The sequence below is a fragment of the Corvus kubaryi genome, unplaced genomic scaffold (genome assembly GCF_017639235.1).
Source record: "Corvus kubaryi isolate FWS band 111438036 unplaced genomic scaffold, C.kubaryi_AGA036_p1.0 37387, whole genome shotgun sequence".
Lineage (NCBI taxonomy): Eukaryota > Metazoa > Chordata > Aves > Passeriformes > Corvidae > Corvus > Corvus kubaryi.
Window position 1 is genome coordinate 823866 of NW_024581129.1, and position 20661 is coordinate 844526.

General features: G+C 43.5%; 1 protein-coding gene across 4 annotated transcripts in view; it reads left to right on the forward strand.

Moving 5' to 3' along the window:
• Positions 1–20661, forward strand: part of XYLT1 (xylosyltransferase 1) — a 171014-nt gene that overhangs the window by 101607 nt on the left and 48746 nt on the right. For all 4 annotated transcript variants that reach the window (XM_042037772.1, XM_042037774.1, XM_042037771.1 and 1 more), the window contains 2 exons: positions 7150–7322; positions 7955–8157. In XM_042037772.1, the coding sequence (XP_041893706.1) occupies positions 7150–7322; positions 7955–8157 (376 nt within the window). The remainder of the gene's footprint in view (positions 1–7149; positions 7323–7954; positions 8158–20661) is intronic.

The window sequence follows — 20661 nt, forward strand, 5'->3', positions numbered from 1 at the left end:
TGCTAGAAATTTAGTGAATAGGAGTGTGCTGCTGCTGCACACACACGTACACGGACCCTGAAAGTTGATTTGGAACAGTTCTGTGTTATCCCAACTGCTTTTGCACGTTTTGTGGTACAAAAAATTTCTGTCCTTGATCTCAAGGTTTTTATATTTTTTCATTTACAATGAATTCTGCAAATCAGGTGAAAAAAGACATATTCACCGAATTTTCTGGTGCAGGGTGTCCTTCTGGATTTGTTTAATGGATGATGTCTGCCCCAATGGAAGTGGTGCATGCAGCACGAATGTAGCTGTAACAGGAAGATGACAAAGCTGGGATGGAAATGTTTTCTTTTAAATTCCAAAACAGAGGAATATCTTCTGGATTTTTTCCCCTTGGGATAAAATAGAAAAAATCATCTTCTTATGATCCAGCTGTGAATATGAAACGGTTCTACCTGTGTCCTCTATCTTTCTACCTTTCTTCTTCCACGCCCTTCATTTTTCTGTTCATGAACAGCAGAACTGAACCTACATCTGTAATTACAGTGAGTTTCCCTTTTTATATAAATTCTGCAGGGATGCAGAGCCGCTCACAAACTCACTGTAGAGAAACTTCAGTGATCTCGTGAAGGGAATTTCCATCTGTAAGCAGTGACTCTTCTCCTCTGACTGCCATAAGTTGATGCTGTCACCCTCTGAAATGATTAAAGAAGACTGAAAATACCCACATCAGCAGCTGCTTTGTTCCAAGCCAGGGCTTCTTCTCAGCATGGAAAGAACATTACTGAAATCTGTCTCTTTAATGTTAAATGCAGTAGCCACTGAGTGCTTCTAAATTATGTCTCACTGCTTGCCTCCTACCTTGCATTGATTTTTTGCTTATGGGTTACTGATCATAGAAGTTACACAGGATCATAAATTGCTCCTGTAATTCTTGATAGAGTCTGAGACTGAAAAGTAGTAGAACAGGGTTGTTGAGATAAAACATTGCTGCCAAAAAATTGAATATCCACTCTTCAATAGCAGCGTGATTTCGGAAATTTTTTCCAAAGTGCTCAATGCTAACTCAGAGATAAAAAGTACAGGTAACAGCAATTTTAAGGAAATCTACAGAACAAACTAGCAATACTCCTTTAATTCTGTAAATCATAACCATCCCTTTCAAATCCCCATGCCTGGGGACAGGTGTGCAGAAGATCATCTCCACTGATTTCAGCTCTCCTACTTTGCTAAGCAAGTTAAAACCCACTAGGAGAAGCCAAACCTTGACCAGTCATGGTAATGATCTTCCCCAGGAGCTTGGTTTGCTTCCCTAGAGCCCCTCATGGGCCTGGGCAGTGGATGTGCTGGGCTCAGTGGGCACTCAAGGTGCCGATTCCTTTTCATGGTAGATATCTTATTTACCAGAGGGTTCTTCTGCACAGTGAACAGTCTAGTGACCAGTGGGCATTTTACATATACATAATTGTAATAATTTAAAAAACAATTTATATATACATATATGTGTAGTCAGTGCTCACCTAAAATCTTTCCTTTCAGTGAAGATCTCCACAAGGGCCACTGTGGAAACAAGTGAATCATTTCTTCAACTGGAGGTGAAAATTGGCATCCCAAAGTTGGGGTTAATGTTGCTAAAGATAGTTTTCTAGGTTCTGGCATAGGAAAAATTGTCTTTTCATCTGACTGACACACGCTGTGCTTCAGAAGTTACCTCTCCTGTGCAAGGTGTCCTCAGTGGAGGGTCCTGCAGCAGGACAGACCATCCCCTCTGGAGTGATGCTCTTGCTGGATGGGACCACTGGGGCTTAGCTCCAGCGAGAGTTCTGGCTCAGGCCAGGAGAATGTTGCTGTTATCAAACCCTCAGACCGAGTCTTCTCATCAGGTCCTGATGGCTCTCTGGTAAACTGCTCAGTGACATTTTTTGTTGTTTTTATATAACTCCCAACTACTTCTATTACTAGGTCTGATACAAAATTTTTGTGTCCTAAATGAAAATGTTGTATTTATTTATTCGTTTTTGGTCTTGCCACCATTTGAACAAGGCAAACCTGTTTCTGCTCTAATCAAAATGGAAAACATTTTCAGATGAAAGCCAAGCCTGGAAATTCTCGACCTGCTGTGTTGTTGAGTTGTGAGCAATTGAAAAGGAGTTTATAGTGGAAATCTGAGTTCAGCAACTACACTCAGCTGGCTGCTGCAGAAATGGTCCCTGCCTCTTTGGAGCGATTATGTCTCATACTCCTGCTGTAATGACAGGGCTTCTGATTGCATTTGTGGATGTAATAGCAGTAAATAGTGTGCTGAACTACACAGCAATAACTCTACTAATGTCCTCTATCCATTGACTCATGAATCAAGGCACAGTGTACGCACGCAGCTGTGCTCAGATGAAGTCAGCAGCATCCAGGTATCTCTGTGCAGAGGAAATCTGTTGGACAGCCAGGACAATACCAAACTGAGAACAGAAGGTGATGGATTGATTAACAAAACATAAGATGGCTCACAAAATGGATTGAAAGATTGCTTTGTGCTGCTGGGGAAGTATGATGCCATTAATTAACAGTAGAGGTAAGAGATCAGCAGGCTGGCTCTGAGTTATATTGGGGGATGATTGAACATAATGTGGCATCACAACAAATGTGAAAATGATTGCACTGTCTTCATTATTCTGGCATTTAGTAATACGGCAACAGCTGAAGATTAAACCCTTAATTATGAGTATTGATTTCTCTTGGCACAGAAAGTACAAGTTAAAATTGCACTAGAGCTGAGATTCTCCTGTTATCTTCAGAAACAGGTACGAGTTTTCCTGCTAACACACTGATGCCAGGCTTTGAGCAGGAAGCAAAAAGGGCAGCTTTCACTTTTCTCAGTAAGGTTGTGAAAGACATTTGGTGACAGAGCAAAGTGCTATGGTTTGTTTTCAGTGGAGGATAGCACAATAAATACTCTTTGACACAAGGGCTGGAAGATGTTTGTTATGAGCTGGGTGTGCACTTCCCCTTCTGCTGAGGCTCCAGTTTCTCTGGAGCAAGGCCATGTGAGAAGTTGCTCTTCTATCCTCTGTTCCTATCGTGTAATGAAACAGCAAACTTTGAGGAAGCTTAAGACAAGTCCTGCTTCAAGGCCAGAGCGGTTTCACCTGTGCCAGATGGCCACAAAGAGGATGTTTGTTTGCTCTTCCCACTGACTCACGTGTGCAAAGCAGTTTTGAGGGTAGAGCTGTGCTCCCAAGATGGAACTGTAACAATCATATTCTTCACGGGTTTTGTTTTACTTTGTGTTCACATTGTGGGGTTTTGATTATGGTTTATAAAGCGCTGATGGTTTCTGGTTTACTTTGTATTGACTTTGTGGGCTTTTTATTAGGGTTTGTAAAGCACTGATCTGTGTAAATGATCCTAGAAAAAGGGAATTCCCTAAACATGTAGGAAACTTCATTCAACAGGCAATACCCACACTCAGAGAAGCTTTCTAGGTGAGATGGAGTGCAGCTCCAGTTCCACTGAGACTGCCCCAAGTGCCATAGGAGATGGAAATTCTCTTGTGTTGGCTTGACTCATTTTTCTTGGAAAGGCAGGCGATGGAATGTTGAGAGGTGGCAAGTGTAGTGAAGGCTTGGGAAGTGCTGCAGAGGAGAGAATCCACCCATGAATCCTCTGCACCTGGTGGGTGAGAAGAAGGTGATTTTGACAGCTGCTTTTTGCAGGACTGTATTGACTGAGGGTGGAGGCCAGTGGAATCAGCAGCTGGATTGAGCCTTAGTGCACGGGGAGAAGGCAGTGTCATGATGCACTGAAGGAGCTGTCAAATCCAAGCACTTCCTTAAAATGCTTTTAGATTTGTATCACCAGTGAATGGTAGGATGTTGAGTGAAATCCCCTGATGCATTTTCTGCGTATCCTGTCCCAACAGCCAGCAGAGGATGCGCTCCTACCTGAGGCAGGTCATTAATGTGCCAGCACTGACATGATGTGCTGGGCTTTGGTCTGCACAAGTTTTACAGAAGTGAAGTGGCTGGAGTTATTCAGGTCTTGACATTGCTCATACAGATCTGAGGTCCTACTGTTGCTTTTAGTAAGCAGATCCTCAATTGAATGTTTCCTGCCCATTTCATCTTCTTTGCAAACCAGGCTGGTTCTTTATCAGTGGTCTGCAAAACAGAGGGTGCTAAGCAGCCATGAGCTAAAACCAGGGAAGTGACAGTATAGAGCAAAGTAGCAGATGGTCTGATGGAAAAAGTGTAACATTCTTCCTTCGTGAAACTCCAAGCAGCCAAGAATAGGATTATATTTAAAAAGCCATAATAATATGGAGGTGGTAAATGCAGGTATAAAACTCTAAACCTAAAAGAGAAGGAAGGAACAGGCACATGAAAAAAAAAAAGGTTAGAGAAGGAAAACAGCAGAGAGCAAAATAAGTCACTGCAGGAATTTATTAGAGAAAACTGATGCAGTGAGGTGGCATTTCAGGTGAAAATTTGAGAGGATTTTGTTCTCAGTAATTGCTAGATAAATGATAGTGTAGGTATTGAAAGCAAGTTAGATTAAAATAAAAGACCCACTATATGACTATTTTAAATTCCCCTCACCTTCTACATATCATTGCAGAAAGCCACTGATTTCGGAAGGGAGGTTATCCAAAAATATAATGAAAACCACTAAAAATATTTGAGTCCATTGATGGGAATCATCAGCTTGAAATCAAAGCAGTTTAAAAGAAAAACGGCTTGTTTTTGAAATTGCAATTGCCCTTCATTCCCCTGTCAGTTCTCTTTGCAAGCACATTTTCTTTCTCTCACAGTGCCTTTTTGTCCCTGTCACTGTGCAGAAACCCTAAGCATGTGTGTGGTGAAGCTCATCAGCTGCACAGGAGAAGCAGTAGAACTGGGCATAGGCTAATGGCCATAATAAACAAACTGAAAATTATAGAATAAATTAAATTCAAGCTTTCTTTCTAATATTTTAATATTCATCTGAGTCTTACTGAACCAGTGGTGGAGGGTATTTTAAAGAAATACCATTTAAGTTGTTTGAGTTCCCCTGTAAAGTTAAGAGTGACTTATGGGGCTTGGAATTTCCTAATGTCTGGTCTGAATACAGCTGGGGCAATAAAGTTGCACTAATTTATGAGCAGTACTACTGCAGAGGGATGTTCCTTGAGGGGCTGTGGACAGGAAGGGTCTGCTCTCTGGGGCAGGGGGCCTCTGGGGCTTCATAGGCTCTTTGGTGTTCTGGATCTGTGTGTGTTCCTGGACAGGGATGGAGCTGCCTTTTAGCCTTTTACATAGTCCAGCAAAGAGCCTAATGCTTGGCACAAGGTAGCCCTGTGACATGTGCAGCTGTCCTGGGGCTCCAGGATGGGAAGAATGGACTCTGACTTAAAGAAGTGTGCTAGGGAAGCACTGCTGAGGAGACACTTGAAGGGAGAGTTGGGGGAGATGTTGAAACCATTCCCTTCTGAGATGTGCTGCTCCCACGTTGCAGCAGGATCTCTCTCTCGTGGTTGTCTAAAAGGAGTGTTTCAATTACTCAAGGGCATTTCAGTACAATTAAGGGGATTGTTTGATCACCTAAACAGCGCTCTGCAAACATTCAGTTGGTCTGGTTTTTCCAAGTTTATACTACTCCCTTGAATAAGAAGATGCACAGGAAGGATTAGGCAAAGGTCTTTTTTCTGTGTCCAGCATTTGTTTTGTAATTATTACATTTGGAAAAAAAGAAAGCTTTTGATACTGTTTACTTTTATCAACATATGTTTCCAGTTTCAAAAACCTGAGGAAAAGCGTCTTTCTCTTACTCTCGCTTCACACTTGGCAAATGTCTTCTTTGTTGCTCCTTACATCCAATCAAACAGACTGAGCATGTGCTTTTAATAACTGCAGGAGATGTTTTGGAAGGTGCAGTGGGCTTTGTAGCTGTCTGATAACTGAGCCCAGAACAGCCTCAAATTTGCCCTGCAGCCTAGAGCAAGTGTCTCCACTGTCTGCAAAAGGAGTCTTGAGGTGGTGGGGACGTGGAGGTGAGAGGAGAAAGGGGCATCACAAAAGGCACTAAGTGCAGAAACTGGGTAACAGCTCAGATCTTAGGAATTTGAAAATTGTACCCCTGGCAGGGGGGATGTACACCAAGTAATTCTTAAGACAATGCTATTCCTTTCATTTAAAAAAGGAATAAAGTTAAAATATGCAAGAGGAACATTTGGGCAGGAGGAATTTTTTTGGCTTTGAGGTACTTTCCTTCTTTGTCTGCTAATATTCAAAATTTCAGGTTCTTTTTTTGTTGTTTTTGAGAAAGGTCCTTGCAAGGTCAGAGCACTGAAGAATGGTGTTGTTTCACTGAAGAAGGAATGTTAGGTTTTGGATAAAACGGTGGTTTTCTTACATTGTGTTCAGGTTTTTGAATTGCAGAGTGGGTACACAAACCAAAACCAAAGCACTTTAAATTCCTTATTAGAAATGTCCCTCCAGCTCTTCAGTTTATCAGCACATCCTGTCTGAACCTCACACTGTGGTGTTTGCTTTAGAAAAGGAGGACCAGCAATTACTCTGTTCAAATAAAAATGAACAGGAATTTTAAATAGTACTGGAAGACCCCCCCATGAAGAAGTGAAGATTTGCAGGTTGCATTTAAATGCTCCAGGGCACATCTGCTGCTACAAATAAATGCTGTCAGTCGGTAATCCTCAGCAGCTGTTCAGTAGCAGAGTTCCCCCAGCTTCTCAGCAGAGCTGTGCTGATCATGGGAACGAGCAGCTTTGGCTCAACAGGCAGTTTCCTTCTGGGGGAATGCCGGCCTTGTCGTTGTTTGAGTACTTCAGACGCTGCTTATAAACTTGGAGGTGATTCCTTTGAAGGTTCAAATGTCTGTGCTCAGGTGGGGCTTGATCCAACTCATAAACACCCGGGTGTTTGTCCGTGCTCCTGCAGCCTTGTTCAGCATGAGGCCCACGGGCATGGGCTGCTGCCCAGGGGGTGATGGCCCTGTGTGGGGACAGAGGAGAGGGCTACAAACTGGATGGGACACAGGCTGGCACCCCTCATGAGTTCTCACCCTGCCTTACAAAGGGCTTTGAAGAAAGAGCCCTGGTGGAATGTGTACTGCTCTCTGCACCCCTGCCCCGTGGATACACTCAGAGATGTCCTGTGTTTTGTTTTTGAACAGGAAAAGCCAACAACAATGTACAGTGGGATGAGGACTCCGTAGAATACATGCCAGCCAACCCAGTCAGGATCGCATTTGTCTTGGTTGTTCATGGCAGAGCTTCTCGGCAGCTCCAGCGCATGTTTAAGGCTATTTACCATAAAGACCATTTTTATTACATTCATGTTGACAAGGTAATATATCACTGGTTATAAATTGCCTGTCTCACCATCTGTCAGTCTACCCATCTTTGTCATCTTCTTCATCTTCCTTTTACCTCTGCTGCATAAAGTGCACGTCACTTTTCGTCTCTCCATCTATTACGTGTTTGGAGCCTCTTTTTTTTTTCCTTGAATTTTCTTTCTTGTTATCTTCTTTATGTAACAGCCTTCATTTCTCCTTCTATGTCAATGAGTATCTCCCCTTGTCTCTCTGTTGAACATTCAGTTAGCAGTAATTGATAAGTTGTGCAGACTGAGGTGGTGGCCCGTTGGATGGAGAGCTGACCTGAGGTGCCTTGGGCAAGAAACACACTGTGAAAGGGAGGTGGTAGCAGTCACCTCTTTACAAAAGCCCTTTGGGATCTACAATGACAAATGGTGAATAAAGCTAATCACCCTGGTTAGTGATTACTGTAGTTGTAATAAAAAGTGTTAAACAAGGTTCTCTGTACATTTAGCAAAAGAAGGGTGTAGACCATAGTAAGTGAGGGCAAAGCAATGGCAGCACTCAGTGAGTCAAGAAGTAGAGTTGGCCTTTAGTGAATACAGGGAGAGTTAATTTTGGACAGAATAACTTGAATGTATTGCTCTTTTCTCCTGTGAAGCGATCCAATTACTTGCACCGGCAAGTGCTCCAGTTTGCCAGCCAGTACCCAAATGTGAGAGTCACCCCTTGGAGAATGGCCACTATCTGGGGAGGAGCGAGTCTTCTGACCACCTACCTGCAGACCATGAAGGACTTAATGGAGATGAGTGACTGGCCCTGGGATTTCTTCATTAACCTCAGTGCTGCCGACTATCCAATCAGGTACAATGAGTATTTTAAGAATGTACGTGTTTTGTTCCTAAAGAAACTAAGTATGGCTGTAAGTCATGATGTGTCTGTGCTGCAAGGAGCAGAGGAGCAGTTTCTTTTGTTTTACAGCAGAAAACTCCTCTTGTGAGCTGGTGTCTGACAACCACACTTTAGCCAAGGATTCAGTCACCTGTCTGTACCTTGTGTGTCTTCCATTTGCCTGGGGGGGACTTGCACTGAGAGGCTGCTCTAGTTAGTCATTATTTCCAGCACAAGGGGCACCTGCAAGAGGGGATGAGTAAAGTGGCCAGAAGTGCTGGAGCTCAGCAAATGAATCCCAGGCATGGAGAGATTCCACCCTCCCGGGGCTCTGATTAACAGTTTGATTTGATGTCTCAGCAAGTGTTGAAGGTACTCCTCTCCCTTTTTTCAGTACTTCTTCTGTGGAGGATAATGGTTGTAGAAGTGACAAATAAGTTGCTAGGAGTCAATTGTATCTTCAGCATCACTCGTTGCCTGAATATTCAGATGGCATCAGGCAAAGAATTTCACACACCATCACATGCTAAGGCTTGTGATTTTGAGTGAAATTATATTCTTTCTGGATTTACATCACCCAGGCCTCAGAGCTGCATTCTGTAATTTTGCCACATTGTGCAAAGGTAGATTGTCTGTAAAAAAACCCAACCCAAACAAACAAAAAAAACAACAACAAAAAAACCCACCCGAAAACCCCCAAGTGTCCTTAAACTGTTTTTAGGTTTAGGCTCTAAGAGTTAGTAAGAAGCAGGAAACATGAAATTCTCCTTGTGGCTTCTGTTTCCCTCTGTGCTGAAATGAATCAGTGAAAGGGGAAGTGACTTTCTTGGGTGATTGCCTGATGAGTGATGACACAACATGGTTTTAATACTCCTGCAAGAGAAATATGCTTCCACTGGTCAGGTTTCTGCAAGATCTCTCCCAAAGTATGAATCCCTTCCTGAAGGTGCTCCTTGGACAGAAATCACCACTGAAGTGAGCAATGACAAAACCCCTGAGGAAGGATTTTGTGAGGACTGACAAAAGGCTTTATTGCTGGTGCCCATTTCTAAGCACTCAGTGAAATGCAGCACATTTTGGGGAGAAAGATTAGAGCACTAGAGTTACTGAGACTGCCTTGATATTAGAACATGGGGATTTGAATTAAGAAATCACAGTACTTAAACACTTCTGGTGTCCAACAGGAAGAGAACTAATAATTTTGACATATCAACCTTGTTTATAAGGGAGAGTATGCAGTTTTCTGTATATCTGTTGAGTTTCAGGAAAAGCTAGCTTGTTATTCCCTATTATTCACTTTCCTGATGAGGAATGCTGCATTGATGCTAAAAAGTAGACTAATGCAAGACCATAAAGGAAGAGGTAGGTGATGGCACCGTGAATCAAACAAGATAAATTGTAGGAGAATGACTGCTGAAGGTCTGGTGTGGTTGCAGACTGGTGCCAGCAGGTGTGTCCAGTCATCCCGTGGTGTTGAGTCCACCCTGGCCACCATGTAACGCTGAGGCTGTGACCTGGGGCAGTCTGAACTGTTCCTAGCTCCCTGTGGAACAAGTCAAACCACAGGGCACGTGGGGTTGGTGGCTGGCAGACCTGGCCACCAGCGAGCACAGGCTTTGTGGAGCAGACTGCAGTTGGTTCAGTGTTAGTGGGTGTAATAATGCCAGGCTGCCTTGCACTCATCCCAGCCCTGCACGAGTGCCATCCAGCTGCAGCCATTCCAGGCACATTTTTCTTCAGAGGGGCCATTCTTGGAGTTCTGTGAGTGCTTCCCCCCTGCTCTCAGAGCCCTGTGCTGGGCTCCTGGTGGCTCTTGGCCCCCAGGCAGGGCTGGAGTGCTCCCTTCCCTTTCTGCCAAGCACTCTGTCACCAGAACTGAGGGGAACGTGCTTCCTCTTCACACCATGATGCACTTCAACACAAATTCAGAAAACTTTTTCAGTGCTGCAACTTCAATGGCAGTGACTTACAAGCAATGTTGAGTATTTTTTAAATACAGAATATTACTGCTGTAAACCCTGGAAAATCTTATCTCATCAAATATATATATGAGTCCATTTCATTTTCATGATGGAGGTGCCATAAATTATTATTATTTATAATCTTTAGGAAGGCATTACCTCCCTACATACCCCAGGGAGAGCTGATTGTTTTTCCAGGAAATAGTAAATAGGGTGTTTGAGGGATTCTTTTTGTTCTTTCGGACCCCATGCCATGATTTGTCAGATAATGGGCTAGGGGCACTTTACACTTCTCTCTGGTTAGTCATATTGCAGTGGGTTTTGCTGGGTTTCCCTGCATAAGAACACATGAATTTTGTGGATTAATAGTTTTTATCCAGAGCTGCTTCATATTAAGCTTTCGCTTCCCATCTGCCATTCCATCTGTAATACTGAAACCTTTACTACTTCTCTTCTGATAATAAAAGCTAATCCAGCCTTCTAAGTCAGAAAAACATACTCAATATGTGGGGTTAATACAATATGATGAAGCCTAAATCTGTCCAGGGAGTAGTCTGGTATGTTCACAGACTACAGCAGAATTGCCTGGAGCCTTTCATCCTTCAGAAGAGATGTCCAGAAGCAGATGTTAAGCATCATATGATATAAAGGCATGGGGGAAAATATTAGAACTATTCATTTTGTGAGGGAAACAATTAAAAATGTGTAAAATAAAACATATGCAAGCCAGGAAAATCCAGATACCCGTATTATTCCTCCTCATGCCTGAATGTTTTGTTTGTGGAGTCTGTAGGTCCAGCAGTAGCACAGAGGAGGTGTCCTAATCCATGTGCTTCTCCCTGTTACTGCAGTACAAGCCACTGGCAAGCAGTCTGGACATAAAGGTGCCTCCAACAAAAGCTCTGCATTTCCCTCTAATCTTGAGGCAGTGTGCTATTTATTGGCCTGGGTGAAATGATGTGGTGCACTACCCAACCTTGACTTCATCCAGCTCTGTTAAACATTCTCAGCAGGAAAAGGAGGGATGGAATGGCTAAGGACAAACCTCCACAAGCAGCTCAGAGGTGGGAGGTTGTGTGACTGCCCCCCCTTTTGCTTGGGCTGGTGAACAAAAAAGGAACACATACCTACAGGGTTCTCAAGAAATCATCTCTCTCAGTCATTGCATTCATAAAGAAGTGAAAGAAAACAGCACCTTCCTTCCTTTGCCTTGACTTTTTAAATTTTAGTGGTATTTTTTCATAATTTAAAATCTTTTCTTTTGAGAGCCTCTTTCAAGACCATGTGAGAAAGCTATTGATGTCTTCAACCTCTTACTTTACATGGGTATCTATTTGCATTATTTATTGTCTCTGACAAACAGCATAAAGTAGTCAACCTTATGTTCAGGGACTGAAATTTCACTCCCAACAAGGTGAACTGTGGTAGAGCATCTATTCATGCTGAATGTTTAATGTGATTGCAGGAGTCCTTGGATAATGTGGCAGGTGAAGTGTTGCACCACTTAAATTAAGAAGTTTAATGAGATCGTTTAACAGTGAATGTCATGTCAGTGCTTACCTGGCCACAGAGCTTGTATAAAGAATAAACATAATGAAACATTTGAACTATTTATAATTTACAGTAAATCGCTGAGCCTCAATCACCAAAGGGATCACCAAATATAATTGCCAGCTAATGCTTGGTCTTCAATAAAGGTCAAGTAAAATTATTAGCCGAAGCCTGGGGAGTGCTTCAGAATAGTAAGAAAATAAAGTGTCTTCTTGATGGAGCCAGGAATGCAGATACAACTGCATTTTCCATTATGGGTAGTCAGGTATAACAAAGGAACTTAAACCCAGTGAAACTGCTTCTGTTTTGCTGCTTGACATTAATTTAGGATGAAGTTGCATAGCCCTGCCTTCCATAAAATCCTGTGTTCTGAAGACTCAGGTAAATAAGACACGTTCAATAGAAGTTTTGGTCTGGCACTTGAATGAAATGTCTATCACAATACAAATAGCACCTGAGGTTCTACACTCTGCAGGGAGGAGATGGGATGATCTGACTGGGCCTGGTGCTTTAAACAGGTGCCAATATGGAGATTATCTTTGCCAATCAGAATAACACTCGGAAATTAAGAAAAGTGAGCTGGCAAATCGCTGTTGACTGACCTGAGCTTGCTTCGTGGTGTTGCCCTCTGTTGGTCGAGGTAACATTGGCTGATACAAAACCAAAGTGATGACTTCTCAATGAGGGCCCTGGGCCAGAGAATATTTGCCAAGAGTGAAGAGGTGGGAGTGCAGGGAAGAGGTCTTCAGGTTTTCATTCTTTTGGTAGCTGAAAATAATTACAACCAACAGATTTTAGAAAGAAGTTCAACCTTTGGAAAAAATGCTTCAGCACTTTTTCAAGTTTTTTTTCAGGTGCTAGAACTACCTGGGAGATGATTTCCTTGTTTCTGCCACTGGCTCAGTTTCATCCCTTGCAAAGCATGGGTGACCACCACTCTATAGAAACTACATCAGGGATGATTTCTGTTCTGTCAGATTTACCGTGACCTGCCCCGATGTCACCTGTGATAAATGACACAACCTTTGGAGCAGGTGACTGGGAGAAAAAAGTGAGAGAATACAGTTTGCATGGAGTGGGTACACCAGACTGGAGCTATCCAGCTGCTCTTGCAAAACATCTCAGCTTTTGCAGGCTTGAAATGCAATATTGGAAATATAGGAAAATCTCTTCTTAGAACTGAAACAAAGCACTTATATTCCACATACAGCACTGTAGCTTTGGGAGAAATGTCTGAGACCCAGTTGTGCCCTCTTGGTGGCTGTGAACTTAGAAATCCCAAAGCCAGCAGGGCTCATGAGAGCTGTGTCATGGCAAACAAGGCAAAGCCATTGGCTCAGAAGGCAGTTCCACTTTCTCACTTCTCATCATTTTGACTTGACTTAATTTAACAGCTCTGTGTCTCACTGAGATTCAGACTTCAGAGCTGTCCTCTACAAATATCTCCTTCCTGGCACTACATAAATTGGTGCTGGACATGAAATCCTGGCTAAAGGATACTGACTTTCCAGGGCTGAATTTGAGCTTACACCCCATGCGAAGTGTTGCAGCACTGATCTGAAGGCCTTGCCACTAGAATAATGTACCAGGCACGAGGCAAATAGTACAGTGTCCTCTAAAGGGCCCTTTGGAATGCTGTCCTGGGCTGCAGCACTGCTCAGTCGCCTCCCTGCATCGAGATGGGAGTGCAGCACAGGTCGCTGTTGCACTACAACATCTGTTCAGATGCTGGCGCCTGAGGTTTTTATCTCAGGATTGTCACTGACACTGTCTGTGGTTTTGTTTGCTTGGAATATCTTTATCTGGCAAGCCAGATGTCAATCCACTCTTAATGCTTCACAGGGAATCTTTTTTCCTGTCCAAAAGGAACTTTATCAGTGTTCTTCTTCACTCTGCATTCTCTGAGAATTTCAGATTTGCTTCTATCTTTAATCCCTCAAATAACCTTTTCTCCTCTTCTTTCCTCACTTTGCTAGCACATTTGCTTGAGATTTATATATATTTTGAATGTTATCTTTTTGATCTGCTGTTCCATTTCTCTGTTTTGCTGTTAAATTATCAATGGTTGGCAAAGCAGTGGTTTGTGGGTTTTTTTGGTCCCAAATGGGTGGGGTGAAATGTGGAAATTATTGTGGCTTTAAAATTTTATTTACATCTGATGTTAACATAATGTTTTCTTCAAGCTGGCAAATGTTAGTGATGGGAGGCCCACCCTTTCTCTGTGCAGCCACAGCAGCCGAGGTTACTCCCTCTGCCCTCCCCTCCTGGATTTAAGGATTTAAAGCAGCTTTTGCTTTGGGGAACTGTGACATCTGCAGCTCATAGTAACTCTTCGGATATTTAGTATTTCTGAGATGTGCTCCATAGCCTCAGTCTAGCAGCAGAAATAAATGCACCCCAAACTGGAACTGGTTTGTCTATCCAGGCATCTTTACAGTGCCTGGAGAACAAAGATGCATCAATAAGGGACAGTTCTAGAATAGGATTTTTACTCAAAGTACCCTTGTACTTGGCAGCATCTTACCCTGTTGATTACAGTGCTAAACATGGAGCCCTTTATCTCTTCCTCTGAGAACTGAGACATCTGAGCCAGTGCCTGGACCCCTGGGGGAGCTGCCTGGCAGACGAAAGCCCCAGATGCCAAACCTGCAGTTTGAAGGGCACTGCAGCCTCTGAGCCCACGTTGGGCTGCCTGGCTGGTGTCCCCTTCTCTTCTGGTTTGGCTCTGGGGCTGCTCACAGGGAGGTCCTCAAGCAAAGAGCCAAAGGGTTTTCATCTGTTTGCCATTTGCTTTCTGGATGTAATTTATTTTTTACTTATTTATGACTGAGAAAAATGTCTGTCTCCTAAAAGAGAGTTAAATGTGAGTCTTGCCTGGATTCATTCAGCATTCAGCCTGATCTGTACACAGTAAGAGCACAAACGTTGTGATAACCATCATTTCCCAGGCTACAGTTGCATCTTCTGTCTTCGGGATGCTACAGCAATGCCTGCAACAGTATTTTTGTGAGGCGATGAGGTGGGGCAGAGGAAGGCACTGAGCAGCAGGAGGGATCTCACCAGCTCCGTAGTTCTCCTTCACAGCTCCAGGGTTATTTACCAAACCTGTTCTTCACTTACAGCTTGTCTTTGCAGACAAATGGTGTGGGGTGACCGAGTCAAGAAAAGAGTCCTTTGTGCAGAATGGCTCTTGTACCTTAAATCCATGGTTAGCAGAGTTCCCCACTAGCTGCCCCACACTGGCAAACCCTGCCCATGGTGTTCAGCTGCTCACTGCGCTCCTGGGCAGGGAGCTCCAGTGGGGTTTGAGCTCTGGTGGGATGTTGATCGTCAGGGAATTCCCAGGTGGGGCTTTCTCTCTTGTGTGCTCTCCCACAACTTTGCTCCGAGAGACTTTTACTGTGGATTAAGTGTGAGGTGGGTAACAAAAGCTGCAGAGAAACAGGTCCTTGTGATGCTTACCTGGATTTGTGAGCAGAAACGTTAATGTCTCTTCAACTCACTTGTGTTTTGTCTTTTTTTTTTTTTTTTTCCCTAGAAAGTTCAGTGAAATCATTGTCAATTCCAAAAGCTAAAAGTGCTTGAAAGAGGGAAACTTTCCTATTATGGCATTGCATTTTAAACCTGCTCTTCCTTCGTGGTCTCGCTGAATACTCTCAGGAAATTAAAAACCTGCTCAAATTGACATTAAGACACTCTTCTGTTTAGATTTCAGGATGCCACTTACAATAAAACAGCTGCAAAATAATATCTGGTGGCAGTTCAAAGTGAAGATAACACAACATGTGCTATTATACCTTTCCCAAGACACTCTTAAATAGTTGAGAACCAAAAGGCCATTAAAGGGTGAGCCAAAATGTTGTTCTGATTCAGTCCTTTAGTGGTGATATTGAAGTAGGAAGGAGAAGGAGAGATGAATAGATAAATTCTTCTCCTTGAAACTGTAAGAGTTGAATGGTATTTGAGGCTGAAGCTTTTTCAGCTCTCACAGCTCTGTAGACCAAATGCAGGATCTGTGAGCGTGTCCAGTGCTGCAGAGCTTGGGTGGTTCACAGGAGAGTAGGGCACCTCTGTGTGTGGTGTTCCTCATCTTCAGGGATGGGCTGCAGAATGTGTCTCTCTTGCTAAAGCTTCTTCTCATTTTTCTTTGTCGTCCTGACTAGTACTAAGTGGTCAAAACTTTGTGCCTTGAGATACTGTGGAAGCTTTGACCTGGTAGTGCAGAAATTGCAGACCTGCATTCTGCTGTGCAGTCCCAGCTAGAATCAGGGACTAGTTGGCTTTTACAGTTGCACCTTATTGCAGTTGAGTACTCTTCTGCTCGTCCTGCCCAGCACTACCAGAGCATTTGTGTGATACCTCTGAATCTCTCTGTATAAACAGCAGTGCTGAAAGCCCCTGACTGGCCCATCTGTAGTTCCAGGCTGATGGCAGGGGACGAGGCCCTAAATGGTTCATCGTAGCACATTCCACTCTGCTGCACGCAGTTTAATTATATCCATCACTCAGCATTACTTGATGAACCAGCTGTAGGCACGAGCATCCCTAGGCTTTCATCAGGATAATTGCACTCTTTGCCACATTAGGAACTGGTTCGGGGCCAAGTCTTTTCCAAATTCAGAGTCAGTCTTGGTTTAAAAGTTTGCTGCCCCAAAGTCACTTCTAGCAGGTCATCTTGCAACAATGCATTCTTGGGGCAGCTGAAGGCTAAAAGGTCTATAAATCCTAATTGGTTATTTGTGTCACCTTCTGGCTTTAACTGGGGCAGCCCCAGATGTTTTAGCAGCGGCTCAGATCATTGTATTCTGCTGATGGGATGCACGGTGCCAGTCAGGTGCAAGGCAGCTTCCAGATGATCTCCATGGCAAGGGCTTGCAGGGACCGTGGCTCTGCTTGCTCTGAGGGTCAGTGTCATTGCTGAACCCCTGGGCAGCTGCTGTTGTGTAGGCACTGGAGCTGTTCCCATGGGGCTCAAGTCATGTTGCAGTGGCAGCTGCAGAGCTACAGCTGAAGGCTAAAACACCCTGATCTTTCTTCTCTGTGGGAAACTGGTACATGTGGTGTGTCAAGAGATACCAGTGCTGGGTATCATCACAAAGTGCCTGCAGAATCATTTGTGAGCCATTGCAGCCCAGGAGGGGAGAGGCAGCTGGGACATGGCTCCAGGTCACAGCCTGTCCACTTGGCAGTGCCAGGGGATCACTGGTGGCAGACTGCCTAACTTCAGTTCACATGCCTTTTCTAGAGTCTTTTCTTGAGCTGAAGTGAACCACTGGTTCTCTTCTGATGGAATAAGACTGTGTTGGTTGCAGCTCTGTTGAGCACAGCAGTGAGCAGGAACATCAGCCTCCCACCCTCCCAGCTGTTTTCTCAGCAGCCCAGTTACATCAGTTAGTGGATCTGTACACTCCCCTTGCAGACACCCTCTCTGCGTGTGCCTCATATCCCAGCTCTGCATTCTTCACTGACTTGCTCCAAAAACAGTCCCAACCAAGAGTAGGACAAGTCATCACCTGGCACAAATTGTCAAAATAAGATCACTGCTCAACCCAAATAAAGGTAACAAAATGTGACCTTCTGTTGTTAAAACCAATTAAGTTTCCTTCCATCAACTCTCAGTTCATTATCCCTTTCACCCCCCAGGCCCTGTTCTTCCATCTTTTCAGGCTTGGTGCAGAATTAATGTTAAATCCCATTAGCCTGACCCCGTTTTCCCTGTTTTCCCTTCTGGTCCTTTGAATTGATGCACTCCGACAGGTTGATTCAGCAGCTCAGGGATCAAAGGGAGTGGCAGGTCCAGGAGGAGCTTCAGGAAAGACCTGGTTTGTAACAATTCACTTCACTTTTAATGGAGTTTGTGAAAGTGCCTCAGCAGCGGGGTCTCAGCGGGTGGGTGAGGAGCCCTGGGCTGCATCCCTGGCACAGAGAGCACCACAGGGACCTCGTGCCAGGGGAGTCCCAGCCCTGCTCCCTTGGGATCACCCCAGGAGACTGAAGCTGCTCGCTGGATGAGTGTATATTCCCTCTGGCCTTTTCCTTAGCAAGTGTGAGATGGGGAGAGCAGTTACCCAGCTCCATCTTTCCCTCTGCACCACAAGAGCCATCTGCTCTCAGGGCTGACACCTGAGGACACCGCAGGGTCTCCGCTGTGACAGGACAGCAGGACTGCACCCCCAGACTGACAGACTCCACCAGGCACAGCTCTGCCATGATCAGCAGGGTGAAGGAGGTTTCTTTCTTCCCACTTTCTTGGAAGAAAACGAGCATTTTTGATTATAATTGCTCAACAACTATCAAATCATTTTTCAACGGTTAGCAAATCATTTCTCTTACTGACTTGTACAAATAAAATTTCAGAGGCATGTGGGAATGTATGAATTGGATGAAGTGAATGGTTGCTTTAAATATGAGCTCATATTTGATTTTAATTTCTTCTCTTTTTGCGCAAAACTCTTGATAATTTAATTTTAGACATGGTGAAGAAAACTGCTGAACATAAACTATGCCATGTAAAATATACATGGTATAAACAAACAAAAAGATCCTATTCAGCCCAATATCTAGATTTTTTTCTTTTTATACAAAGTCTCACTAATTTGAGTAATGAACTTGATCATTTCTGCAGCTCACTCCACTTGCTTATTTAATCAGTGATTATTGTTTTCATCAAAATGGGATGTATCGTGTAGGCAGATGAGGTTCTACATGAATATGCAGCAGCAGACAAACACTGGAAAAACACAAAGCAGTGAGCATCATTCTGTACTAAATAAAATCCCAGTGCTTTTATGAAGCTAAAATTATATCATGTTTAGTTTTAATAATTAAATATCCTTGGGTATTAGCAGCTGGTTATTCAAATATTTCAGTACTCTTCTTTTCAGATACTTTTCAGCAGATATTAAGTGGACTCAGATGTTTTTGTGAGATAGGATAATCCTGTCTGTCTTAACTCTTTGTAGTGCTGCATCCTCACAAGTGATATGCTGGCATCCACAGGACCGTGGCCCATCAAGAGTCCATGGTAGTTAAATGTGGGAGTTTTCTGTGTTGATCCCTGCACTGAGGCAGTGGTTAGAAACAGAATGGTTTGTTGTTATAATAACAGGTAAAGGCAACTTCATGAAAAGTAAATTATCTTGGCAAATACTTTTCACCAGCTTTAGAAGTCATGCAGTAACTGGCAGCAATTACCTTTGCTGACACAATGGATGTGCCTTACAGAAAGAAATGGTTGCTCAGGAATTTTTCCTATGGAGAATTACCTGCCATGAGACAAGGCAAGGAAAGACAGAGCAGTTCTCAGGCTGAGAGGAAGACAGTGCTGATTCTCATCTATTAACATGCTGTCACACATGGAACAACACGTTTTCACAGCCTCTAAACTGGGAAACACCACAAAGCCTTTGTTATGATTTCCTGTAGCCTATTCCAGGAGCACAGAGCTGGCTTTATGCTCTGGCTTACACAAGCATGAACTGAGTGCACTGCACTGATTTTGGAGCATTACAGATATGAAAACAGAGTAAAGTCCTTTGCATAGTGCTTTATCAGTAGGAAAGAGGATAGAAAAAAGGGTTTTTTCATTGATTAAAGGACTTGCAAGAGGGAGCTTGACTCACTATTGAAGGTACTAAAAATATTTGAAGGGAGAAAATGTGGTTAATTTGTGTACTGGGTTCTTCAAAGATGCACTTTGGGCAGAAAGTGCATTTACCAATGTTTCTGTCACTCCATAGGTTTTTTTCTAGTGAGAGAAAGCTCTCATTGTCATAAAAGTTTTTAAATAGAAATATGCTGAAAAGAGAGATTGGGGTTTTTTTTCCTTACAGGATTAAAACTAAGTAAATAACCTCATTAAATTTAGACATTCTGGGCATGAATCCTCTTTAGACGTGTCTCAGTGTAAATAGCAGTGTGGCTTGAAGCTGTGTAGGTAACCTCTTTAGGTGCACTGCTGCTTCCTGCTCACTGTCTGTCAAAATGATCATTTACGTCAAGGCTCAGCTTCCTTATTGATGGAAATGAAAAATGTGATAGACCTTTGACAGTGTGATATTAAAACAGCCTTCCTGTGCCAAATTGTCAGCAGATAGTGTGTGTTCATTAGCTCCACACTCTGCATTCAATCAGTCGTTACACTCTTAATAGAAAAAGGTTAAAAATATTCACATTTGGACTTGTTGATGTCATCCACCTAACTGGTGCATTTTTACCATGAAAATCACAATTCTTTCCATTTATCCTAAGCACAGCTACCTTGGAAAGTTGCTGACTCAAGTGTTAGTGGCAGCTTTTCGTGGAAGGTCAGCCAGCTAAAGTGACTAAGAGGAACATTGGCCTCATTGTGCTTTGTGTGAGCCCCTCTGCCTGCGTGTGAGGAGTTTCCCAGGAGTTCTTCCTGGTGTGGGCAGGCTCACCTGCTCCTGCCTGTGCTGCTGCTTCTCCTCCATTGTATCACCAATTTGGGGAGAATTCAGCCTGAACCAGAGCGGTGCCTGTTGTTGGCTTGTCTTCTGGAAGCCTGCCAGGTGCATGGAGAGCAAATATGGACAGGAACCATCCCTGATGGTGCTGCTCAGGGGAGGGCAGAGCTGAGCTGGTGCTGCCAGGGATCCTGGCACGGCTCCAGAGCAGCACCTGTGCCCCTCCACGGACCCTCCACGGACCAGAGGGAGACGCCTTCCGCTCTAATGCTGGGGGATGTTGCAAAAGAGATTCCAAACACACCTATGGCTCATCCTTTACCAGCCTGTTAACCCCAGCAGGGCTGGGAATATTTAACCAATGATCCTACCAGGGAACAACAATTAAAACAGAAGATTGTATGTTAGGCTATTTTTTTAAAAAATTTTTTTAGATTTTTGTTGGTGGGATCAAAGGCCAAAAACAAACAGTTTGGAAACAAACTGTGAATGTGCCAGAGATGAACAGGCTATAATATAATATATAATATATAATATAT